This window comes from Phoca vitulina, unplaced genomic scaffold (assembly GCF_004348235.1).
Source record: "Phoca vitulina isolate PV1807 unplaced genomic scaffold, GSC_HSeal_1.0 scaffold20, whole genome shotgun sequence".
Taxonomy (NCBI): Eukaryota; Metazoa; Chordata; class Mammalia; order Carnivora; family Phocidae; genus Phoca; species Phoca vitulina.
In genome coordinates this window covers 30,539,093-30,565,649 of record NW_022589723.1, presented here as the reverse complement: position 1 = coordinate 30,565,649, position 26,557 = coordinate 30,539,093, and the positions used below count along the sequence as shown (strand labels likewise).

General features: G+C 46.4%; 2 protein-coding genes across 2 annotated transcripts in view; one reads left to right on the top strand and one right to left on the bottom strand.

The window, feature by feature from the left end:
* The first annotated feature begins 509 nt into the window (after positions 1 to 509).
* On the top strand, positions 510 to 4,917 carry OAZ2 (ornithine decarboxylase antizyme 2). Its single transcript, XM_032417591.1, is given in 6 exon segments — positions 510 to 535; positions 915 to 990; positions 992 to 1,072; positions 2,342 to 2,517; positions 3,315 to 3,400; positions 3,656 to 4,917. Coding segments are annotated over 6 exon segments (576 nt in total). The 3' UTR covers positions 3,787 to 4,917.
* A 1,338-nt stretch (positions 4,918 to 6,255) lies between these two features.
* The window catches only part of ZNF609 (zinc finger protein 609), a 213,714-nt gene continuing 193,412 nt past the window's right edge, over positions 6,256 to 26,557 (bottom strand). The window contains exons 4-10 of the mRNA XM_032417226.1: positions 18,506 to 18,593; positions 14,879 to 17,216; positions 13,500 to 13,866; positions 11,904 to 12,079; positions 11,441 to 11,657; positions 10,875 to 10,953; positions 6,256 to 10,556 (exon numbers count right to left, since the gene is read on the bottom strand). Coding sequence (XP_032273117.1) covers positions 10,880 to 10,953; positions 11,441 to 11,657; positions 11,904 to 12,079; positions 13,500 to 13,866; positions 14,879 to 17,216; positions 18,506 to 18,593 — 3,260 coding nt within the window. The 3' untranslated portion in view covers positions 6,256 to 10,556; positions 10,875 to 10,879. The remainder of the gene's footprint in view (positions 10,557 to 10,874; positions 10,954 to 11,440; positions 11,658 to 11,903; positions 12,080 to 13,499; positions 13,867 to 14,878; positions 17,217 to 18,505; positions 18,594 to 26,557) is intronic.

Sequence of the window (26,557 nt, the reverse complement as noted above, 5' to 3'; positions counted from 1 at the left end):
CAGGAACCACTAAATCAGATTCAAAGAAGGCAGTGGGTCCACCTGAATATCATGGTGGCAGTAAGGGCACACACCTGGAGGTGACAGGGAGCTCCTTCAGGAGCCTTTCACCCTCTGTAATCCATCTGATTATTGGCTTCCTTACTCAGTTCCCAGCAATTATTCCTTCTCCCTGATACACGTGCACCTGAGTGTCCATTCTGCTCACATCAGTGTTACCTAAACTCCCATGCCCAGGTCAGATCGTAGCAAAGGAGGGCAAGGAAGCCCAACATTTGGTGGCATACCAGGGACAAACTCAGACCATAATACTCTGTACGGTAGTGCACCTCTTCTCTGAGAGCCAGATCCCTGGATTTAATTCAGTTCTTGACCCTGGAGAGATTTGGGTTATTGATTTCTTGTCCAGGTCTTTTGTTTAGATTGGGGAGGAAGCCATCATTGGAAAAGTGGCCTTGAGAGTTCCTCAGGGACATGGTACCCAGCCCATGTGATCTCTTGAGGCCCATATGCCTCTCCAGCTGGAAGGGACTGTGTAGGTTTTGAGATTGCCTCATAGGTTGTTGAAGTACTGGTAGAATAAGGAAGGGGGACTGGGGGACAGGGTGCTAAGGCCTTGAAGGCACGCCAGGATCTGGTTCCTTTCGGGCTTGCCAGTGTCACAGATTTGTTTGACGTCGAGCAGGTGTTCCTCGGGTCAGATATGCCCAGCTGGGCTCCCTCTGCTTTCTGCAGGGTGGTGGGTGCGCTGGAAGAGCACAGAAGTAGGTCTGGAAGCTGAAAGGTTTGGGGGGGGCAGTGGTGTAGCTTTAGAACACTTGTTTTGGGAGAGCCAGGGCAGAGGTTGGAGTGGGATGTTGTGTTAAATTTTTAAGCCCCGGCGTTTACTGTCTCACCTTCTCTGTCTTTTGCAGTAGTATTTTGCCTTTGAGTAACTGTCCCCAGCTCCAGTGCTGCAGGCACATTGTTCCGGGGCCTCTGTGGTGCTCCTGATGCCCCTCACCCACTGTCGAAGATCCCCGGTGGGCGAGGGGGCAGCAGGGATCCTTCTCTCTCAGCTCTAATATATAAGGTAAGGAGGACTCCGGGGTGGAAGGCTTGGAGCAGAGCTGTCGGAAGATTCCACTCAGCTGCTGCTTAAGGGTAGTAATTGCCTTCTTGAGTCTTCTCTTAGGCCAGGCCAGTAGGGGAATCCGGAAGGACTCTTTCAGATGAGGCTGCTCTGTGGTTGTGGGGAGTACTAGGAGGAGGAGATCGGCAGCAAGCAAACACTGCCATCTTCTTAGCTTGGTGGTCAGCACTTCAGTGCCAGTTCAGGGTCCTGAGTGGGAAGAACTCCGATGAATGGGAGGGGTGCAAGAACTCTTTTGGTGTGATTCCTCAGTTTCTTTTGAGAAATACCAAGGGCCAGGAGGAGCAGTTTTCCACGACACTCAGGTATTCTGATTTTCCATCCCTTACTGGCCTGATTGGGGTTGGGCTGGATGGGGGGGGGGGGGGGGGGGGGGGGGGGGGAACAGGAGAAGGGGCTTTGCATCTCCATCATCTGTCATTCTGGCAGCATAGGGTACATCCCAGGAGCTTTAGAGAATGCTGGCCATCTGCCCTAAGAATGATCTGGGCTGGGGCAGCCAGTCCTTTGCTGCCCTTTAATCTCCTGTGATTGAGGCCCAAAAGTTGGCTTAGCTTCTCCCCAAGATTGGCATTGAAGGGTAGCAGGGTGGCTGAGTTCTGGCCTCTTGAGGTTGTGCACAGGGGAGACAACATGGACTTGTAGTCTACCTGGAAGCAGGCTTTGGTTGAGCTGGGCCCCAGCTAGGCCCTCACATATATTCTCTTTGTTTCTAATGTTTCTCTTTCAGAGAGAGAAGGAAAAGAGCTTGGTGTTCGGGGGACACACATGGGTTTAGAGTCAGGGAGACCTTGTTTGAATATCAACTCTGCCATTTACTAGCTATGGAGATTCGGGTCTGTTGCTTAATTGTTCTGAGCCCCTAGCATCTCAGATTTAAAATTGGGGGTATTAATAACTAGCTCAGATGCTTCTGGTGGCTTGAAAAATGGGAAAGCACCTTACACAGTACTTGGCTTCTAGTGGACACTTGGTAAGTATTTCCCTTCCCATCATGCTGACTTGTAGCTGTCATCAGCTTGTCTTTGTGCCTGACGAGTGATGGATGGCTCCATTTAGCCAGCATGCGGCTCTACATTTTCAGTGTGTCCTTCATCCCATACTACCCTGAGATTGGCCCAAGAGGACTCCCAGGACCACCTAGGTTAGGGAGCCTGTGATGTGGCCAGAGCAGTAGTGACCTGGTCCTCTGACCTGATCTCCTCCCAGGACGAGAAGCTCACTGTGACCCAGGACCTCCCTGTGAACGATGGAAAACCTCACATTGTCCACTTCCAGTATGAGGTCACCGAGGTGAAAGTCTCTTCCTGGGATGCAGTCCTGTCCAGCCAGAGCCTGTTTGTAGAAATCCCAGATGGATTATTAGCTGATGGGAGCAAAGAAGGGTAAGGAGCAGGTGCTGGGGAAGGGGAAGGAGGGCCCATTCCAGAGAAGGGCATATGCTTGTTGGGGCCAGCAGATGAACAGAGGGTCTGCCTTCTTCCCTAGTTCTAGGTTTCCCAAGCAGTTCGTAACAGGTTATTTTTAGCCAGTAAAACAGGCCTGCTGTACGTTATAATTAAGGGAGATCGTTATCACATTAACCAAATCCCGGTCATTTAATTGCCCCACGGTTCACTCTTCTCAGCAGACATCAAATCCCCCTTCAGCCGCCATACAGTGATGCAGTTCAAAAGGGCAGGAAGCTTTGAGCTACAGTGGGATTTCATTGGATTGGGCGAGGCCCTCCAAGGCAGCCAGGTGTGTAAGAAACAGTCCTAAAGACGGAGTTCTCTTGAGTTGCTCCTTTCTCTTGAGGAAATCCTTTTAGGCGGTGTTAGGGCCCAGAGAGTGTCCCAGTGGCTGTGGTTCTCAAACTTGGCAACTTTGGAAGATCACTGAAAAACCAGGTTCTCTTCCTAGGCCCCATACTATCTTGTGAACTGCATTAGTGAAGTTGGTTAGTATTAATTTCAGATGAAGAACCCTTATTCCAGGAAGGGAGAATTCAGTAACATTTTTCTCTGGATTGTGGCTTTTTTCTGAACTTCAGGCTCTTGAAATAGGAAGCCTCTCCTTGGAGGTTCCCTATTTATATTGCTGGCTGTAAGCCTCAGAGAAGGCTTTTTTGAGGGAGGGTTGGGTGGGTGGGAAGTCTAGAGAGGTGGTAGTAGGCCTGAGTTGTTTTCTTTGCTTCTGGCAGATTGTTAGCACTGCTAGAGTTTGCTGAAGAGAAGATGAAAGTGAACTACGTCTTCATCTGCTTCAGGAAGGGCCGGGAAGACAGAGGTGAGGAATCAAAGTAGCCTGAGATCTACTGCCCAGACAGTGGGGAAGTAGTGAGGGGAAAAGGGGCTCCCTATTCAGTGAAGTAGGGCTCTTGAATTTGCCATATAAACTCTGGGAAATCACAGGGGTGGGAGTGCCCGAAGGGTCTTTAGTAAAGGCCTCGTGCTTATTTATTCCATCTTGGTTTTTTGTTTTCCCTTGATTTGAACCTACCCTTGTGTTTCTTATCAGAATCCTTTTTACACTCTTCTGCAGCTCCACTCCTGAAGACCTTCAGCTTCTTGGGCTTTGAGATTGTGCGTCCAGGCCATCCCTGTGTTCCCTCTCGGCCAGATGTGATGTTCATGGTTTACCCCCTGGACCAGAACTTGTCCGATGAGGACTAATGGTCATAGAGGATGCTTTGCCCAAGAGCCACAGTGGGGGAAGAGGGGAAGTTAGGCAGCCCTGGGACAGAGGAGGGGGCTCCTTGCTGTCTAGGGAAGGACGCGGAGGGGCTCAGGGTGAGGGTTGCCTATTGTGTTCTCGGAGTTGACTCGTTGAGATTGTTTTCCATAAAGAACAGTATAAACATATTATTCACATGTAATCACCAATAGTAAATGAAGATGTTTATGAACTGGCATTAGAAGCTTTTTAAACTGCGCTGTGTGATGTGCTCTGTCTAGCCTAGGGGAGGACATTGCCTAGATGGGGGGAGGGACTGTCCGGGTCCAGGGGCAAGGCCTGGAGGGCTGGTGGGCAGCACTGTCAGGCTCAGGTTCCCCTGCTGTTGGGCTTTCTTTTTTGGTTTTTAAGACTTGTGTATTTTCTTTCCTTGCTTCCTTTCAACCCAGGGACTCCTGAGTATAGGCTTTTTGGCCCCTGGGCTGTGTCCTTGTTTTTCGACACTCCACCTGGACTCCTCTGTGTGCATTTGTGTCTGGCCTGGAGAAACCAGGTCTGACCCCCTCCTTCTTTACAGCTTAGTGTTACTCTGGCATTTGGTTAAGCTGGCTTAATCTGTTTAATGTTATCAGTGCATTTTAAATAGGGGCATTGAAGTTCACTCCCACCACCAGGGCTTTCTTTGGGGTGCCTGGGCCTTAAAACACTAGCCAAACTCCCAATTCTCAAATCAAGCCAGTTCTTGCTCCTGGCTGCAGGCCCAGGCCCCAAGGTGTCTCCTTCCTAGGGTCACAAAAGAGCAGAGAGGAAGAGGAATAGCAACTCAGGGCCTGGGGGTCGTGTGGGAATCTGCTCTTAGGGACTGGATGCCTCTGCCTGGCTGAGTATAGTGCTGACTGCCCCTCCTCTCTCTCTCTCAACAGGTTCTGAGTAGTGCCTGAGCCCCTGCCCCACAGGGCTTAGGGGTGGGACTGAGGGTATAGAAGTGGCCTGCCCTTTTCTGTTTTCACTGAACAGCTTGTTCTAAGGGGGGAGGAAGGGGGAGAGATCTAGATTGGGTGAGAGGGGGGTGGGGGTGTCAGGGAGGCAAGTGTGTTGTGTTACTGTGTCAATAAACTGATTTAAAGTTGTGGTTGGTCTGTTTTTCATTCCTGTACCAGGACCGGCTTTCTACCACTACTCTTTTGAGTCTAGAGCGTAACGTAGCAGGGGTCTGATACGTGCTTCTCAGGAAAAAAGCTGCAGTGCATCAGGACAGATAAACCGGCTGAAGCCTCTGGGGCCACATTACACTGCAAAACATGGTTGCTAGGACTCTGGGACAAACTGCCAGTACCCCCTAGAGAGGTATGTACACATTAGCTTCATCCAAAATAGAGGCTCTACCCAGGATCCACGCTGTTCTCAGTGTTTCCTTTTGTGTAGAAGGCTGGGTCCTGAAACTGAGTTCTGACTTCTGCATAGGCTGCCTGACATTCTCATTCTTGGAGGTGTTTGAAGGAAGCAGCACACACCTTCCCTAGGACGGTGTGGCTGCCATTCCCATTGCACCACCAGCCCGATTGATAAGCTCTCAGTGGCACTGCAGGGAGCTAGGATTCTTTTTTTTTTTTTCCCTAAACTAGGCTCCACACCCAACATGGGGCTTGAGCCCCAGATAGCCCCTTAAATTCTTTTTAATTGGTTAATTAAATGCTTACAATAGCAATTTTTTTCCCTTTTGCTTCTGTTTTCGCAAGTGCTGGGCAGGTTCTTCTTCCTACAGCTTTGGAATGATCTACTTTGGAACAGTCAATAGCTGTGGCTGTCCTAAGTTTTTCTGAGTCTTTGGCCCATTTTCACAGTGTCCTGTGTGGAGCTTGTGTTTTCACACCAGGCCATGTTACTAACCTTGGACCTGTCACAGTGGACCAGGTTTTTAAAAGTGACTGTAACACCTCCACCTTCCACAGTATTAGAAGGTCTGGGCCTAGACATTCAGCTGGAACAGGAAGGACTCGAAGATGTCCTCCACTGAGGAGCTAACCCCTAGAGGCAGTGTAAAGGCAGGGACTGGAAAATGGTCACTACTGAGACACCTGCAGTAGAGGTCCACGTGAATGTGGACAATGGCCAAGTTAATGTAGGCAGTTTAGGATCATGGTAAACTCAAGCCCAGAGAATCTACAAGACTGGGATAAAGAACCAAGACAAAATGCAGTCCTTTACTAGTCTTTCAAACAAGCAGAGGGGACAGGAAGCACACCTGAGGTTCTGCTGCCATCTGTTGGTAGATCCCCTTCAATACAGCTAGAGGTAGAAGGGCAGAATTGGAAACCCTTTCAAAAAAGAAAAATTTTGCCAGATAAGACTGCTGGCAGGAAAGAAATCTGGTACCCAAAAGTTGCACTCCAATTAAAAAAGTAACTTAGAAGGTATATTTTGAGGGGTTGATGGATAGGATATGTGAAAGGCAAACTAAGTCTAAATTTAAGAACAGGGATATTACAAACTTTATTTAATAAATACAACAAATAATTTAAAAATATACTTCAATTCCAGAGCCAATTAAGAAAAGGAAGTAGAGAAAGGGGAAAAAAGGGGGAGCAGGAGATCAGAGGAAAAAGATAAAGTTCAGGAGACAGAACAATGGTTTGGTTGGGCTGTGTGTCAGAATGTACCACCCTTTAAAATTCTGACCCAAATGCTCTTGACTCCTAAACCCTTAGCCCTTGTTCTGATGGGGTAGCCATAGGAGTCTACCAGCTAGGAATGATTCTCTGGGCTCCGGATCAGAGCACTCCGGAGGCTGGAATTGGGGGGGGGGGGGGGGGGAGTGTTAGGAGACAGTTTCGCACTCATTCCTAAAAACCATCTGTTCTAACTCCCAGGGGGGTTTAAATAGTGCAAAACTCTTAAGTGGAGAGCTCCTAGCTGCATAGTTTCACAACTGAGTGTCCGAAGCCAGGGCCTCCGGGAGACAGGTCCCAGGTACCGAGGGGTCCAAAGCCACTTTGGTGAATGGGATCTAAGGGGGAAGACAGGAGAGGCCAGGTCCGGACAACACTGCTGGGCAAGAAAGGACTGCAGGGCAAGGTAGTCTGGACGCTGGATTCAGCAGTTGGCCATCAGCCAGGGAAGGTGGAGCTGAGGATGCTTATGGAGCAGGACCAGGAAGATCAGGAAAGTTGAGGGAAAACAGAAAAGTGGGGAGGGAGGAGGAGGCAGCTCAGCAGCAAACTCCAGGAGAAATAACCAGCAGCCCTCACAGATTTGTGATTGTCTCTTAAAAAGATTTATTTTCTCTTCTTGCCTGAATGTACAAAGGCAAAAAGAGTACAGTTTGTATATATATATATTTATATATATATATATAAAAAACAAGGAACTTGGTAATGTACACTTTACAGAAGGGAAGAATCAGGAAGACTGAAATTAAATCCAACAGAGCAACGCCAATGGAACAAAAGCTATGAACAGCAACACTGCCCCTCCAGCCCGGGCCTCCAGCTTGCCCCAACCTGCTCCCAATGGGGGGGCTGAGCACCAAGGCAAGCGGGTGGGCTGGGGCAAGAGGGGCTGGGGGCGGGGCCTGGGAGGGGCTTGATCCCAGGAGGGGCCCATGGCAGAGGATCACTGGAAAGCTTCCTGGGATGCCCTAGTAGTAAAACAAATGACAAAGGCCCGGAATTATGGGGCCAGCTAGCTGCCCAGTTGAATCATAGGGGCAGGAGAGTAGACATTGGGATGGTGACAGGGTACACAGTATAATAAGCGACGTGGGTGACCTCAAAGCCCGTGTACAGTAACTCTAGCCCTTCTATAGTCTCCCCCTCCCAACCCCCAAGCCACATCCTCTCACCCTCGCCTTGGAGCCTGGAGAGAAGATTCAAGAATCACCGTTTCATTTCATGGGGTGCCCTCTTAACCCTTCTGCATGTGGTCTTTCGACCTGGGGACATGTGGAGGGGATGAGGTAAGAGAAGGGAGCCTCATACATGTACACATACATGCACAGGCAGGGAAGGGAGGGATGAAGAGGCAGATGTGAGCCCTAAAGAGCAGCTCTCCAAGCCTTGGCTGTCCTAGCTGCGGGGGAGGCTCCTGCCCTCTAGCTTCTCGTGCGGAGCCCCGACGAGCGAGGTCTTGGAAAAGGCCCGGGCAGGGGTGGCTCACAGTGAGCCTTGGTCCGGGGGTTGTGGCCCTTAGCAGCACACTTTGCCAGCCTTTGCCCATGGGGTGGGACCCTTGCAGAGGCTCTCATCTCTCTGAGCAGGTCATGGGTACCCCCACCCGGGGGCCGCCTCCCCAGAGTGGCAGGAGGCGGACAGCAGATCGTTCCCTCGGCACTGGGCGAGGACCGGCTGCTGCTTTGTGTTGTTTCAGGGAGGGAAGACGGGGCCGGGTGAGGAGCGGGGACTGGGAAAAGGCAGTGCTAGTCCGCCCTTGCTTTCACCTGCTCCTCTGGGCAGCTCAGCGCCTACTCTTCTACGGAGACTTGGATATAAGGATCAGAGAGCCAAATGTTTTTTAAGGAAAAGAAAAAGCTGTCCCCTTCTGCAGAACCCAAGACTGCCCTGCTAATACAGAAGTTCCTCTTCTCTGCATTACAGAATAACGTGGAACGGGCAGGAATGTGGGGCCAGGCCTGCCCAACGGGAAAGAAAATTACTCCAACGGTTTCTTTACAATATGTACAGAGCACGCTGTGAGCCAGCGCCACAGATACAAAACACACAACAATATTTAAAAACAAACAGGAACAGAGATGGGCCCTTGGCTCCACCCCACAGGAGCCTGGCAGGGCATCATCAGGCTGAAATTCAGAGTCATCCCCCTGGTGGGGGTGACTCAGGTTAGGCAGGGTGAAGGAGTCCAAACCAACTACTTCCATGGAATAGGAAGTCTGGGGTCGCAGGAGGCAGAGGGAATGATGGGGGCAAGAGGCTGCTGGGGGGCCTGCTAAGTGGTCTAAAACAGTGAGTTTTGGGAGAGGGCTCAGAACCCAACTTGAATAAAAACAATGACATGAAAACCCAGAGGGAAGGTCTATAGATCAGAGGGGCTCCTCTTGGGCAAATGACCCCAAGCCATTCAGAGTAGGGGTCCAGGGTTCTTGGAGAGCAGCCTCTGCTGGGCATTGTGCTTACTATCCACCACCTCCATGCCCCAAACTGAGTCAGAGCCAAGTCCTTGCTCTTAAACGGTCACTTTGGCACTCTGGTCACAAATACCCCTCTCGAGCCTAGGCTGGTGTGTAAGTCTTTCTTAATCCAGACGGTCAAGGAAAGATAGCCAAGGAGAACAAAGGGACGCTACCTCAAAAGCAAAATAAGAGCTAAAGCTCCCCATACCCTGGGGAAGAAGTGACTCCAATAAAGCTAGCAAATCATCGTCACTTTCCCAGGGCAAAAAGCCTGAAGCTGGACTGGTAGGCTGCATTCCTAAGGAGAGCACAGAAATGTCTGCTGCCTCATAGCACAGCTCCACTGAGTACACTCTGGGGTTCTGAGGAGTAATGGCTTGGATGTGTTATCCCAGGGTCTAAGGAACACCTACCTTCCCATGGCCAGTGGCCCCTAAAACAAAAACGTGTGTTACAAAGAAACACAGCTTATATTGGCACACACGGGGTTGCAGATGGAGCTGTATAAAATCATGTACTTGTATACAGAGCAATGAGGCTGTATATATTTGTGGCCCTAAATGAGGAGGATACTCAGCTGGCTGACTGGACAGGACATCTCTAAGAACTGCTGGGTGCTCCCAGGGCCCGCCTCCTGGGCCTTGCCCTAAGGTGACCTGACAGACTCCAAAGCTCCCCATGCTGGGGGGCATACTGTTTTACCTGCCTGAGTCTTAAGAGCCAAGCAGTGGAAAAGAAAAGGAGCGATCAGCATGGGGATCCCCCTGGGAAAGGCACCAAGGGGTCAGGAGGAAAGAGAGACAAGGGCAAGGAGTTGGGGGCTAAGAAGCAGCAGGACTTAGTGGGGATGCGGGTTCTATTTCACAACACTCCATTCATGCTCCAGCTCCAGCTTACTCCCAGTGTCCCCGGGGAGCCCTGTGCTGGTGTTGGGACCCTGGCTCTCTGCCTGACGGGCAGCCCAAGGCCACGGTGGGGCAAATGCCTTGGTCTTCCTTTCCAGGCTAGGCTCTGAGCATGTATATGTGCTCACGCGGGAGGGGAGAAGTCTTCGTGTCTGAAGACCTTGTTTTCACAACTACAGAGAAAACAGCCCCCAATTTCTTTCCTGAGATTCTAATTCCTCCACATGCTGCCAGTTCCCAGGGCCCAAACTGCTGGGGAGATGCAGGAATCTGGTGGTTGTGGTAATGACGGTGAGAGGGGTACGGCTGCTGTGCTGTCCTCAGACCTTACCCAGTGCTTGGGAGTCCCTCCCTGGGGGTGAGGGTGGGGTGTTGGCACTGCTCTGGCAGCGGGCCAGGGTCTTGGGGAACAGAGCAGTGACTTCTCTGGGCTGAGGCCATGTTCCCCTGGTTGCTCCCCATGCCTTCATCTCCACAGGGGCCACGATAGTCACACTGTGGCCAGAGAATAAATATTTTTGCTAAGTACCAGCTCTCCAGCTCCTGAGGAAGAGGGTGGGTCAGGCAGTCCAGGGATCTGGTAGAGGTGAGATAGCCAAGGGTCTGCCTTCGGTCACGGTAGGAACGGCAAACAGGATGATCAACACCATTTAACTGATGTCTAAATGGCACCTCCAGCACCTCCTTGGGTGAGCCAGTCCGGGCCCGTGAAGCTGACTTCATCCGGGCACTTGGTGTTCTGCAAGGGAAACACGGACAGAGAACCAGGCACTCAGCCTGCTGGTATAACAACCACCAGGTGGCGCTCTGACAAAACGAACTGCAGGGGAGGCCAGTGCTGGCCCCGTGGGGACACCAGCGTAGGGCAGCTCTTGTCAGATGGACGCGGTTGAACTGGAGACTGGGAGGCCCGTACAAGAGGCTTGGCCAGGGTTCTACCATTTCCAGACCACTGACCCCACACAGCTTTCCCTCACCCAGTCTCCACAGGGGTTCTGTGATGCAGCTATCAACCATCCCTGCTCTATGTGTTGTCCCAAATTAAAAAGTGACTTACCATTCTCACCTCCGCGGGGGTGGGTAGAGGGAGGGAGCTGAGCCTTGCTGGCTGGCAACAATGGCCGTAGAAGAAAGCCCTGAGTGAGGAGGAGGACATGTTTAGTGTAACACTCTCAGAACCCTCCGATTAAACACTTTCTCTTTATCAGCTTGGTGGGTAATGGGAGGAGCGTCTCCTTAAATTCCTGGCTCCACTGAGTTTTGGGGTGCTGACAGAAAAAAAAAATCTGATACTTGGCCAGATATAGTGGCTATGGATAGTATATACAGCAAGGCTCTATTTTTCAGCTGCTTGTTTCTCTTTGGCTATGGGAACACCTGGTCCTTATTCTTCTGAATATCAAAGCCAATTCTCCAGAGGACTTTGAGAGTCCCTAAGCTCCAGGGGAGGAAATAAATGTCATATGCTTTAATGACTGTCTGCAGGGGATTAAGATCCTGGACAGATTAGAAGCTCAACAAGAAAAAATACAAGAAGGATTCTTGCTGGGGGTCCCTTGCTGTGGGCAATGCTACTATGCTACGGGGATGAAGTCAAAGAGAGAGATGGGGAAGGAGGCTTACCTGCTGCGTAGGGTAAGTTGTACTGTGCCGGGAGCAATGAGTACCCCAGATGGTGGTGGTGGTGGTGTGTGGACATCAGGCGCTGAGAAGGGGAGGTGCGGGGCCGGTCTACACTCCTCTCACCCCCGCCTGCCCCCCCGACGCCGCCACAGCTGCCACCGCCCCCAACCACCCCACAACCTCCCCGATCTCTCTCCTGAGACGTTTTATCGCTTATCTGGAAAAAAGCAGACACAAAAGCACTATTGTGAGAGACGCACGCACGCACACGCGCGCCACCAAGATCCTCCAGGTCCGCATTATGACTCCTTACAGACACGGGGCACCTAAGAATTGTGGAGACGCCTGGTGAAGCCAATGCCGACCCAGTCAGGCCTCACTGTAGTTAAGCCCTGAACTGGCCTGCCCGCCCTCTGGTTCCAGACCCTGGGTCTGGGTTTCCGTAGCAGCCGGTGCCACTTACCGTGGGAGACTTGCTCTTGTAGTGACTGGCATGCTGCTGCAGGATGTCCAGAGCTTTGGACTCTGAGCTGGATTTACAACTGACGCTGGGGCTGGCTCGCGCCTTGTCGGCATCTTCACCCCCTGAGACCTTGCTGCCATATGGGGAGAAAGAGTAGCTGGAAGGTAGGTAGGAACCTGGGGAAGGAGAAATAAAGCAGTCAAAGAGACGAGAGAAGTGGAAGAAACTCTGTTTTAGTGAGCTTGGTCAGGCGGGCATCAGCTTTCCTAGGCACAGACGGAGACCGTCCCCACCATGGTGTCTTCAGGCCGGAACTATCAGTCTGTCCTTTCTTTAACTGAGCGCTAGAGGCACAACTAGCTAAGGGATATTAGGAACATGGCCCTCAACTTCTGGGGAATCAACTTCTCTAGAGCCACAGCCTCAGAGATTCACCTTGGAGAGATGAGAGGATTTGGAGTCAGATGACCTTGGGTTCAAATCTACCTCTCAAAACTTACCAGCGGGGTAGCCTTGAGCAAATTAACAACCCATGCGAGCTTCAGTTTCTTTCCCATCAAAAGGAAGATATTAGTACTATTCCACAGGGAAGATTAATTGAGATAATGTACATAAATCACCGAGTATGGTGCAGTGTCTGGCCCACAGCAGGCGCTCGTCAAGGGAAGTGTTATTTTTATATGGATGGATGGGGTAATGGGGAGAAAGGAACACCACAGGGTGAGACAATTTCCTATCTCTCTTTGAAAAGCTTACTTGTGCTATTTAGCGTTTGCCTTACAATGTTCGACCAGGATATCAAGACTAGACTGCTCTCCGAGAGGGAGGTGGCAGCTCTGAGGAGTGAAAGGAGTGCTCTTCTGCCCCAGAAGCATCCCATGTGGCTCTCTGGACAACAGAAACCAGTGAGTGCAGTTGAACAGGAGCACTGTCTTGTAACAAGTTAAAAAACACTTATGCCCCTACTTTGTACCCCTCCCCAAGAATTCACGGATGCCAGTGTCAAGAGCTTATCTTTCCCAAGCTGAACGAATTTTCTACCGGACTTTCCTCCACTCTGATTTCAAATAGCTCTTCCCTGTCCCACTGTCTTCCAACCTTCCAGCTGAACATGATCTTGTAAATGAATACATGCATTGTCCTGGTTTGAACTGTATTTGTTCCATGTGTCTCTCCTGCTACAACTAAGCTGTAAGCTCCTTAAGAGGGAACTAGTCTCCCCTGTTTCTTTTGTATTCCCCAAAGTGCCTAACCCATTGCAAAATGTCGAGTATGTGTTTAAAAAAAAAATCCCAGCTGAGGGAAGATGGCAGTGGTAGAGAGGGAGTTTTACCTTCAGTCACCCAGGAAGACCGACTACAGAAAGACTAGCTGGAGCAAGCGAGGGAGGGGGGGTCCCACACACTGTAGTCAGGGGTCCTTCAAGGAGCTCGGGTCTACACTGACTGCTCACAGAATGTCACATTCAAAACAGGGCAGTCATCTATCCGAGCCTCAGTAAGCCTGAGGGCTGCACAAGAAAACTGTGGCTCTGAAATCTGTGCTTCATTTCCCTTCCCAGTTAATGGAGCCCAAGTGGGAAGGTGAGGGCCGTACCTGGGTAGTTCTGCATCATCACAGCAGGCATGCCCCGGTAGCTGGGGTGGTTGGGGTCATAGGACTGGCTGTAGGAGTAGCCGTGCATGTAAGGGATGTAGGACTGGTGCTGGGTGAGGGGGGAGGACACAGGCACATGGACACTTGGTCGGGGCTCCTTGCTCCCGAGGCGGGATTCCTCAGATGCGGACAGCTTGCAGTCACTACTTGTGCTTTCCTTCCCATCCTCCTTGGAGACAGAGTCCTTACTCCGACTCCTTTCTTCCTTCAATTTGCGGTCCCGCTCCTCTTTCCACCGCTCATCCTCTGACTTAATGTCCGAGTACTTGGCAGGATAGACATACGTCCACATCCGGGGCTCTGCTTCCTAAAAATCACAGAACGAGCACTGAGTGTTGTACAGATAAGAGAGAGATGTCAAGCCCAAAGTCATAGTAGAAACACCAGAGCAGGTAATACTAGACACTCGGGCAGGGTATAATCTTGGCCTCTGTTGATCCTCATTTAGAATGAACTCTGGGCCCTCCTGTTTAAAAAGCCTGCTCCCTCCCTGCCCAAGAGGAAACAAGATGTGGGAAAGGAAAAGGAAAATCCACCAGTGGGTCTTCTCTAGGAGAATATGCATTCTGGGGAAAGGAGTCTTTGAATAAAAGAAGCTGCTCCCTTTCCAAGGAATTTTAGGTTGTTTCACCTCTTAAGAGTAAGCTCAGGAGCAGAGAGTCATGAGTGCTGCCCAGCTCAGAGAAGGGAGGTCTAACGGTGATACCAAGAAGTAAGGGAAGACTTTCTAAGTCTCATGAGCAGAGCACGATGTGAGACCAAGTTCTTAGTTCTAACTCTACCTATAAAAAAAATAAAATTTAGGATTTTATTTTTAAGTAATCTCTACACCCAATGTGGGGTTCAAACTTACAACCCTGAGATCAAGAGTTGCATGCTTCACTGACCGAGCCAGCCAGGGTCCCCACTATAAAATCTTTTAGAAAGTAACTCAGTCTGAGTAGTAACTCCCTCTAGGAAATGGAGAGATCACCATGAACTCACTCCATAGGAACCAAACAGCGGAAGAAACACTGGACTAGGAATTGAGATAACCTGGGTTCTAATCCTGGCTCTGCTAGTGAAGTTGCAAGTTACCCTAGACAAATCAAGCTAACTCACCTGGGCCTCTCCTGTCAAATGGGAAAAACAACTTTTACTGATGTAAATGTGCTTTTTAAAAACACGGACATGATTTACAAAGGTAAAGAATCCTTAAAATTATAGATTTCTCCTGCCAATCTGTATTCTGCTGACCCCCTACCTAAGGAGAGCCCTGATTTGTGAGGAAGAGAGAAAGGCTATCAAATAGTATTTCTATTTCCTCCCAGAACAGTTACCTGTCGGTACCAGAGTATTGGATCCACCTCTGCCTGGCGGCCACACTCAGCACCTGTCTTAGCCTCAGAGGCCTCCTTGCCTAGATGGCTGGCCTCACTCAGTTTCACTTTAAGTCCTTCCGGGGCCTGGCTGGGGAGTTTGGACGAGTCGTCTAACTTGGGAATAATGACTGACTTGGCAGGGTCAGCCCCCGCCTCCTTGGCCTTCCCGGGGCCCGACTTGACCAGGTCCGTCAGGCTGGGGGCCTTGGTGAGAGTTGGTGGAATCGACGGCTTTTGCTTCCATTCTTCCTTGAGCGTGGCCTCCCGCTCCTTCAGGCCCAGCTCCGCCTTCTTGTCCAGTCCCCGCTGCTGCTCCAGGCTCTGCCGTTTCTGCTGTTCCTCGTATTGCTGCCGGTAGGCCGCGTTCGTGCTCAGGAGGTGGGTGTGGTAACTCTGGTCGCTGTAGCCGTACGGGGGCACGTAGGCATACTGGTTGTAGTACAGGGACTGCATGTACATGTTGGGACGCTGCTGGATGACGGAAGGCTGCTGACTGGAACCGCTCAGCTCTGGTTTCTTTTCCTCACAGACATCGTTCTTCACTTTCCCCTCTATGCTCTCAGGCTCCTCGTCCTTTTTTGTCTTCAGAGCCTGGCCCTCCACTCCTGCCTGGCTGTTGGGGTTCAGAGCCCCTGGGCTGGACTGTGCATAACTTGGAGAGTAATAGCTCTCAAAGCCTTGGTAATAGGGTGAATCTTTGCTCTGCGGCTGAGGGGGGAAAAGCGTTTTCTTAGCCCCTTCCTTAACCAACTGTTCAGGGTCCTTTGATTTGACACCGTCCACTTTGCCCTCCCCATCCTCCCCAGCATCCGATATGTCCGAGTACGCAGGGCTGTTGGTCTTGACTGAGCTGGCTTCAGCTCCATTCTGGGTCACGACATGTAAGGGGGTCAGGGGCTGGGTAGGGGTGGTGCTATCTAGGCGGCTACTGCCTCCAATCGAAGGGCTGGGGGCATTGTCCGTGAAGCTGTAGATCTTGTCAGCTTCTGCCTTGATGCTAGCCAGTCGGCTTTGGTGGGGGTCTGATGAGCCATTCAGGAGCCCCTCCATCTTCATCCCATCTCCCGATGATTCCCTGAAGGGGCTTTTGCCTTCTTCTGCTCGACACACCTTCCCAGGGGTCAGAGGACTTTCAAGTTCCTTTGAAGACTCCTTCTTTTTTTTGTCTTTCTTTTTCTTGTCCTTGGCTGGAGTCAAGGCAGGGTTGACTGTGAAAGGTTCTCCCATCACAGTGGGCTTGGGCTGAATAGGCTTGAGTTGGGGGCTGTTGGGCATGGCTTGGACCACTGTGGTGGTCAAGCCTGAGGAGGAGCCTGGGCTTGCTGCTGTGAAGGTGGCGGTCTGGAAGGTGTAGATTTGCTGCGGGGGGATGGCAGGGGCAATAGGCCGTGCTGACTTTAAGCTTTTGGAAGGAATCTTTTCAGGCTTCAAGCTAGAGGGTTTTTTACATTTTTCTTTTTCCATACACTTCCTTTCCAAAGAATCAAAGGCATCGCTGCTTGTTTCATCCATTACAGAGGGTCCATCATCAGAGCCATCATTTGATAAGGCCCCGAGGTCTGTGTCCCCTTCCCCACTCAGCTTTTTCTTACAGAGGCCTTTTGTGCTGAATTTGCTTGAAGGAGAAGGGCTATGGGGCTCTACGAGCCGAACTTTGGGGGTAGCTGAGCGGGCAGGGGACAAGGAACCTTTTTGTGAGACAGATGCACCATTGCAGCTTCCGAGGTCTGCATGGAGGGTGGGCTCTTCTCCGTACTCACTGTCTCCATCTGCTTCCGGCTTGCTGTCATCATCTGTGTGGGCATGGGCTTGGTGGTACTTAAGTCCATTGATGTGCTTATACTTTTTGTTGCAGTTCGGGTGGGGGCAGTCAATCAGGACTGGGGAGGGACAATTTCTGTCTAGAACAGTGGGTTCCACCTTGGTCCCAGGGAGGGGACCGGTGGCTGAGCCCATGGAATTGGTACGGACACGCTTGCTCCCTTTGGAGTCCTCTGAGCTAGAATTCAACTCCATGTCTGAAAGCGGTTTGTTTTTCCGCTTATTAGCTGAGGAAGGGCTGGCCTTGACATCCTCAGAGGTGCTACTGGCAGGTGGGCGATGCTCTGAAGAATTCTGGCTGCCCCGACGGCCTTTGCTATTGGCTCCTGCTCGGGTTTTGCTGCTGCTGCTGGTCCCTTTGCTGTCAGAGGCCGTGGCTGTCTCATTGACAGGTGTGTTACTGTTAGGACGCATGCGTTTGCCTCTACCCCGGCCATTGCGCATTTCCAAGTCACTGGTAGGGGAGTCGCAGAACCTTGGCAAAAGGCAAACACAACAGGATATTATTAAGAAGAGAAAAACAACTTCAAACCAGTGTGGCTGCTTCCAGAAGAACTGTCTAGATGGTAACTATCATTTTCAATGAATATGATTTGTTAAAGGAACTTCTGAAAGCGTGGGAACTGCATTAAGTGGTGAGCTCCTAGGATGCTATCTGCATGCTAACTGTACATCATTCCCCAACATCTGGGTTCCCCAAACCTGGCAAACTGGGTACAAACAGGCTGTAAAGTGCCATTCACTGAAATGTCAACCGGAAAAGGTCTTTGTGAAACCAACATTGTCTAGCGTTCATAAAACTGAAGATGTTCTTGAGTTTAAACTCCTCAGAGATAGCTACCATCAAAAAGCATCATCAATGATTATTTGTTTACCCATAGACAGACTCCATGGACTTGGTCTCAAGGTGACTACTGGTAGAAGCCAGAATTTGGTAATTCCAGACAAAGGCTTAAATAGGATCTCCTCCCTATCCCTATCCAACCCATCAACTCGTAATTCATTTATTCTTCTTGAATGCCTGACCAGTAGAGTGCCTTCCGTCATCCCAACACCATCATATTCTTTAAAAGCTGGGTGTCTCAGATGTAGTGAAAAGAAGGGCCATATGCACCCCAATGTTCATAGCAGCAATGTCCACAATAGCGAAACTGTGGAAAGAGCCGAGATGCCCTTCAACAGATGAATGGATAAAGAAGACGTGGTCCATATATACAATGGAATATTACTCAGCCATCAGAAAGGATGAATACCCAACTTTTACATCAACATGGATGGGACTGGAGGAGATTATGCTAAGTGAAATAAGTCAAGGAGAGAAAGCCAATTATCATATGGTTTCACTTATTTGTGGAACATAAGGAATAGCATGGAGGACACTAGGAGAAGGAAGGGAAAAATGAGGGGGGGGAATTGGAGGGAGAGATGAACTATGAGAGACTATGGACTCTAAGAAACAAACAGGGTTTTAGAGGGGAGGGGGGATTGGTTAGCCCGGTGATGGGTATTAAGGAGGGCACGTACTGCATGGAGCACTGGGTGTTATACGAAAACAATGGATCGTGGATCACCACATCAAAAACTAATGATGTATTGTATGGTGACTAACATAATAAAATTTTAAAAAATTAAATTAAATTAAAAATAAATAAATAAAAGCTGGGTGTCTCAAAAGCTATCCAACTCTAACAGGATGAAGGCACAAGGGATCACTGATTAGGGTGGTTCAGACTAATATACACCAAAAAGCTGTAAAATGCTTACCTGGGGGGTGCCCAATCATGCCGTGTGCAGTCAAGAAGTGTACCTACGTATGTCTTGTTCCTCCATGTTACATTCACCACCAACATCCCTGGCAAGACAAGAAGATTCAAATACAGACAAGAGAAACCCTGCTGGCCACTGAGAAAAGTATTATTCATTTGAGGAGGATTCTGGCTCCTGTAGGAGGGTTTAGGTGGTGCTCTGGGTCCCCATGAGACTCACAGGATTGGGCCGAAATATCACTATGGGAACTGCCTACTCAGCTCAATAGATTTATAAGATTTAGTGCCAGAATGACATCAGATTTCTCTTTTAAAGAATAAAACATCACAGTTAAAAAACACTATTTACTATATTTTCAAACTGTCCACTGATGGGATCATGCTGGGGTGTAACTTACCTTTCTCATTAACATTACAAATTTGAGATGTATCTATGTTGACATGAAAAGCTTAATCAACTTATTTTAACTGTGCTCATGTATGACTGTGAGCACATATGTGCTCACCTATGTATGATTTGACCACAATTTTCAAATTCTATTGATGGATGTTTAGGATATTTTGAGCATTTCACTCATAAATGATTATCACAGTGAACACTCCTGTCTTGTTCATATTACTTAAAAATGCTTTTGGATGGATAATAGAGTCATATTCCAAAATTCAAAAGCCAGCAAACAAATCCCAAAATAAATGAAGTGTTCCCTCCTGTCACTGTCCTTCAGCCTTCCAGTTCCTCTACTCAGAAACATCCATGGATCCACATATTCCTCCAGAGAGATTTTATACATTTATAAACAAATATACATTCTTCCTCAAATGGTAGCAATATACAATGTTCTGTACTTTTTTCATCTAAGCATGATCATTCTGTATCAGTACACATAGAACTACTTCATTTCAAAGGCTGCATTTGAATGATTTCAAATTATACCATAATTTATTTAATCAGTCCCCTGGTGATGGACATTTAGGTTGCTTTACTATTCTGCTATTACAAATAATGCTAATGAATAACCTTGTGCAAATGTTTTATCTTACTTATATGAGTATGTCTGAAAGATAAATTCCTGTAAGTAAAATTGTTAATCACAGAGCACTTGTATTTGGATTTTTGATAAATACTGCCAAAATGCCATCAAAGAAGATATACTAATTTATACACCCATCAGTAGTGCACGAGAACACCAGCTGTCCTTTTCCTTTGGCAATACAGTGTTCTCAGACTTGATCTTTGCCAACCTGATAGAAGAAAAAGAGTGTTTTATGTAGTTTTAATGTTTCTTATCATGAGTTTGTACATCATACCATTTTAAGACATCATTATGAGATGTATTTCCTTCCTAAGTGAACTGTCTGTTCAAATCCTTTGCTCATTTTTCTACTGAATTTTGTAGTCTTTTTCTTATTTGTAACTCTTAATATACTAGAATAAGCCTTTTGTCTGTTGTACAAATCAGGTATTTCCCCCTGGTCTGTCATTTGCTAATGGTGGTTAATGCTCTGTAGACATTATTTACCTTTTTTTTTTTTTTTTAAAGATTTATTTATTTGAGAGAGACAGATATAGTGACAGAGAGCATGAGCAGGGAGAAGGGAGAAGCAGGCTCCCCACTGAGCACAGAGCCCAATGCAGGGATTGATCCCAGGACCCCGGGATCATGACCTTGGAGCTGAAGGCAGACGCTTAACCGACTGAGCCACCCAGGTGCCCCTATTTACCTTCTTTTTAAAGAAGGTTTATTTATTTAAGTAATCTCTATACCCAATGTGGGGCTCGAACTCATGACCCTGAGATCAAGAGTTGCATGCTGTACTGACTGAGCCAGCCAGGTATCCCGAAATTATTGACTTTTATGTAGTTACATTTATCAATCTTTTATGGCTTCAGAGTTTTTTGTCCTATTTCAAAAGGCTTTCCTTATTCCATCATTTCATTAATAGTTTTTTCTTATGTTTTCTTTTAGTACTTTTATAGTTTGATTTTTTATCTTTAAATCTTTGATCCATCTGGAATTCAATCTGGTATAGAACTTTTTTTTTAAAGTAATCTCCGTATCCAACATGGGGCTCAAACTCATGACCCAGAGATCAAGAGTCAGATGCTCTACCGACTGAGTCAGCCAGGCACACCTAAAACAACTTTTTAATTTTGTTTTTGTGGCTTATTTATCCTCGAAAGTATTTTTGGTTAGTTCCACATTTTAGTGAAGTCAAATATATTGAGCTTTTCCTTTATGGCTTATGCTTTTTATGTCTTATCACAAAGTCATAAACATTATAACCATGAGATACTTTAAAGCTATTAACAAGCTATAAATCATTTTTACATGTTTAATGGTAGAAAAAATGAAAAGGAGAATATGATTTTATGTGAAATTATATGTGATGTGGTATGAATAAAGTTTTATTGGAATCACAGCCACACTTACTCATTTATGCATTGTCTATGCCTGATTTCATGCCACAAGTTGAGCTGCAACAGAGAGGCTGTATGGCCTGTAAAGCCTAAAATATTTACTACCTGGCCCTTTATGAACAAGTTTGCTAGCCCATTTTAGATCTTTTTTCCTTTCAAATATAAGCATTTAAAGGTATGAATTTCCCTCACAGCCTACATTAGCTGCATTTCACAAGCTTTGATATGTTTTCATGATCATTCAGGTCAAAACATTTTCTTTTTTTTTTTTTTAAGATTTTATTTATTTATTTAATTGACAGAGAGAGACACACAGCGAGAGGGAACACAAGCAGGGGGACGGTCAGAGGGAGAAGCAGGCTTCCTGCCGAGCAGGGAGCCCAATGCGGGGCTCGATCCCAGGACCCTGAGATCATGACCTGAGCTGAAGGCAGTCACCCAACCAACTGAGCCACCCAGGCGCCCCAGGTCAAAACATTTTCTAATTTCCCTGGTAATTTCCTTTTTGATCCGGGGTTATTTAGAAAAGTGTTGTCAAGTTTTCAACTATCTGGGGATTTTCCCAGTATCTTTTTGTTATTCATTTCTAATAGAATTTGACTATGGCAGAGAACATACTCTATATGATTTCAAACCTTCCAAATTTGGAGAACTTACAGTCTGAAATACGATCTATCTTGAAGAACATTCCATGTGCACCTGAAAAGAATATTTTAAAATGTGTACTCTGCAGTTTTACGGTGCTTTATAAATGACTGATGTTATTCAAATATAGTATACGGCCACTAATTTTCTGCCACATTATCAATTACTTGCCCCCTGTTTTGCTTACTGGAATTTCTATTTCTCTAGAAGTGGATGTTCTAGATTAATCCTCTTTTTTTCATCTCTTACTCCTGTTTTCTATTCCATTCCTTTGTCTATATATTCTAAGGGATTTCCTTCATCTTCTAAGTTATATTCTGAAATTTCCATTTTTACTATTGTATTTTTAATTAAAAAAGGCATCATGTTCTTGTTTCATAGATACAATATCTTATCTCTCTAAAGATATTTAATTATAGTTGACCCTTGAACAACACAGGTTTAAAGTGCGTGGGTCCCCTTATACATGGATTTATTTTATTTTAAGATTTATTCATTTATTTGAGAGAGAAAGAGAGAGCAAGAGACAGCGTGTGCATGTGCATGTGCATGCACCCACAAGTGTGGGAAGGAGCAGAGAGAATCTCAAGCAGACTCCCTGCTGAGCGAGGCCAATGCAGGACTTGATCTCACAACCCTGAGATCATGACCTGAATGGAAACCAAGGGTTGGACAAAACCAAGAGTCTGGGGGCGCCTGGGTGTCTCAGTCATTAAGCATCTGCCTTCGGCTTGGGTCATGATCCCAGGGTTCTGGGATCAAGCCCCGCATCGGGCTCCCTGCTCCGGGGGAAGCCTGCTTCTCCCTCTCCCACTCCCCCTGCTTGTGTTCCCTCTCTTGCTGTGTCTCTTTCTGTCAAATAAATAAATAAAATCTTAAAAAAAAAAACAAAAAAACCCCAATTCTATCCATTACTCAGTGCTCACCATGATAAGTGTACTCCTTATTCCTTGGCTCTCCTTCCTCCCAACCTCAGATAAAAAACAAAGAAACTACTAAAAAACCAAGCTTTCATTTTTTCAGGTCTCTTAAATCAGTACTTGTACATCTGCTTTCTAGTTTCCAAAATTCTATTGATTATACTTGTTTGCAGTAGTCTTGTCTGTTTTTTAAATTTTTTTTTAATTTTTATTTTTTTAAAAAGATTTTATTTATTTGCCAGAGAGAGAGCACAAGCAGGGGGAGCAGCAGGCAGAGGGAGAAGCAGGCTCCCCGCTGAGCAAGGAGCCCGATGTGGGACTCGATCCCAGGACCCTGAGATCATGACCCGAGCCGAAGGCAGATGCTTAACCGACTGAGTCACCCAGGTGTCCCTTGTCTGTTTTTTTTTTTTTTTTTTAAGATTTATTTATTTATTTGAGAGAGACAGAGACGGAGCGCACATGAGTGAGTGCACACCAGTGGGGGTAGGGGCAGAAGGAGAGGGAGAATCTCCAGCAGGCTCCCCCTGTGGGCTTGATCCCAAGACCCTGAGATCATGACCAGAGCCAAAGTTGGACACTTAACTGACTGAGCCACCCAGGCGCCCCAGTCTTATCTGTTTTTTAAAAACCTGTGAGTTTATACCTTAAAAACAAAATCCCTTTACTGACATTTGAATGAATTATAAAGGGAGAAACTGGGAGGTAAATATGTACTTTCAGTCTACCATGTTTAACTAAAATAATGCATTTACTTTTATTTATCTGCTATATTACAAATGTACAAACTATCTAGACAGGTTTCTAATCAGAATCTAATTCAGAAAAATTACCACCTATTATATATTCATTTACTGTCTCTCTGCCATTCTTTCAATCTCTTTTATCCCCTAGGACTCATACCTGATATGTGTTAGAGGCTCTCAAGCCATTCTCTCTCTATTTAAGTTGATCTCTCCTGTATTTTTTCTCTTTGTGTTTGATTCTCCCAATTTATAATTTGTTCCTAGAATTTATCTAAGGTATTGAGTTAAAAAAAATTTCAGTGACTATAATATGTATTTCAAAGATTGTCATTTTCAAAATTTTAAACTGGTTAATTTTTCATATCTACATAACATTAATTTCTGGCTCTTTGGTTCACAGCTTTATTTTTATTTTTTTAAAGCTTTTATTTATTTATTTGACAGAGAGAGAGAGAGCACAAGCAGGGGGAGTGGCAGGCAGAGGGAGAGGGAGAGCAGGCTTCCCGTGGAGCAGGGAGCCCCATATGGGGCTCAATCCCAGGACCCCTGAGATCATGACTTGAACCAAAGGCAGACACTTAACCGACTGAGCCACCCACGCACCCCAGACGTATTACAGTCTTTATTTGACTGTACCATACAATAATTTCATTAGGTGTTCATTCAATTCCTGGTGGTTAACTTTTTAAAATTACTTTTTACATTTTGAGATAATTATAGATTCACATACAGTTGTAAGAAATAATAGAGGCCCCACTGTGTACCCTTACTCAGTTTCCCCTAATGGCAACATCTTGCAAAACTATAGTATTATATCCCAACCAGGAGTCTAACACTGACACGTGAAGATACAAAATGTGTTCATCAACACAAGGATACCTCCTGTTGCCCTTTTACAGCTTCACTCACTTCCCTCTCACACTCATCCCCCCTTAATTCCTGACAACTACTAATCTGTTACCCATTTCTATAATTTTGTCATTTTAATAATGTTATATAAATTGAATCACACAGCATATAACCTTTTGGGACTGCCGTCCCCCCCTCCCCCACCAGCATATAATTATCCGGAGATTCATCCAAGTTGTTGCATGTATCAACAGTTCAGTCTTTTTTATTGGCGAGTGGTATTCCCTAATATGGATGTACCAATTTGTTTTACCATTTACCTGGTGAATGTGAAGGACATCTGGGTTGTTTCCAGTTTTTGGCTATTATGAATAAAGCTGCTATAAACATTTGTGTACAGGTTTTTAGTGAACTTGAGTTTTCATCTCTCTGAGATAAATACCCAGGAGTGTAATTACTGGATCATATTATAGTTGCATATTTAGTTTTTTAAGAAACTGCCAAACTGGGGTGCCTGGGTGGCTCAGTCGGTTAAGCGACTGCCTTCAGTTTGGGTCATGATCCCAGGGTTCTGGGATCGAGCCCCGCATTGGGCTCCCTGCTCAGTGAGAAGCCTGTTTCTCTCTCTGCCTGCCACTCCCCCAGCTTGTACTCTTTCTCTCGGACAAATAAATAAATAAATAAAATCTTAAAAAAAAAAAGAAACTGCCAAACTGTTTTCCAGAGTAGCTGTACTCTTTTACATTCCCACCAGCAATGCATGAGAGATCCAGTTTCATTGCATCTTTGCCAGTATTTGGCATTAACTTTAATCTTAGCCATTCTAACAGTGTGTAGTAATGTCTCATATTGTAGTTTTAATTTGCATTTCTGTAATGGCTAATGATGTTGAACATCTTTTTATGTGCTTATTTGCCATCTGCATATCCTCTGGTGAAATATCTGTTCAGGTCTTTAGCCCATTTTCTGATTGGATTGTCTTCTACTGTTGAGTTTCAAGAGTTCTTTATATATTCTGGATACTAGTCCTTTCTTGGGCATTTTTTTCTATTCTCTAGCTTGGCTTTTCACATCTTAACAAGGTCTTACACAGACCAAACATTTTTAATTTTGTATTTATCCATTTCCTCTTTTATGACTGTGCTCCTGGTGTCAAGTCTAACAACTCTTTCCCTAACCCTACTCTTTGCCTGCTGAAGATTTTCTTTTAGGTTTATGTTTTTTGTTTAAGTCCTTGATCCATTCAGAGTTAGTTTTTTATATGAGATTCTTTTTCCTTTGTTTTGGCCCAGGATGTCCACTTTTTCCAACACCAGTTGTTGAAAAGGCTATCTTTCATCCTAAGAACTGCTTTTGCACCTTTGCCAAAATCAGCTGGGTATATTTGTGTGTCTATTCTGGGTTCTCTGTTTTGTTCCACTGGTCTGTGTCTATCTGTCTGCCAAAGCACAGCCTTGATTACTGTGGCTATAAAATAAGTCTTGAAATCAGGTGGTCTGATTCCTCCCACTTTATTCTTTTTTTTCAAAACTGTTTTAGCTATTTGCGTTCCTTTGGCCTTCCCATATAAATTTTTTATGTTGAATTTTGGTAATTTTATATCTACATTTTTAAATTTTTTGTCTACATTTTATGCCTACATCTACAAAATATCTTGCTAGAATTTTGACAGGAATTAACATTAAACTTGAGTATCAATTTGAGAAAATTTGACATCTTTACTATGTACTCATTCATTTAGATCTTCTTTGATTTCTTTTATCAGCTTTGTATAGTTTCAGCACATAAATCTTGTAGGTATTTTGTTAGATTTACATCTAAGGATTTCACTTTTTTAAAAAAAAAAGATTTTATTTATTTTAGAGCTGGGGAGTGCACAAACAGGGGAGAGAGCAGAGGGAGAGGGATAAGCATACTCCACACTGAGTGCAGAGCCTGACGTGGGGCTTGATCCCATGATCCTGAGATCATGACCTGAGCCAAAATCAAGAGTTGGACACTTAACCAACTGAGCCACCCAAGTGCCCCAAGGATTTCACTGTTTTGAGCTATTGTGAATGGTATTGTATTTTTACAGTGTCCATATGTTCGTAGCTAGCATATAGTAGATCTAGAATTGATTTTTATATGTTCATCCTATATTCTACAACCTAGTTAAACTCACTCATTAGTTCTAAGAGTTTTTTATATACTGAGATTTTTCTATTTAGACAATCATAGAACGTGCAAATAAGTATACTTGTATTTCTTCCTTTCTGATCTGCATGTCTTTTATTTCCTTTTCTCGCCTTGTTGCACTAGGTAGAACTTCCAGCACCATGCTGAACAAGGGTAGTGAGAACAGACATCTTTGCCTTGTTCCTGTTCTTACTGGTGAAAGTAAACATTCAGTCTTTCATTATGAAGTATAATGTTTGGCTCCATGTTGGGGATACGAAGCAAAAAGAAAACCCAGAGAATTTTCCATCATG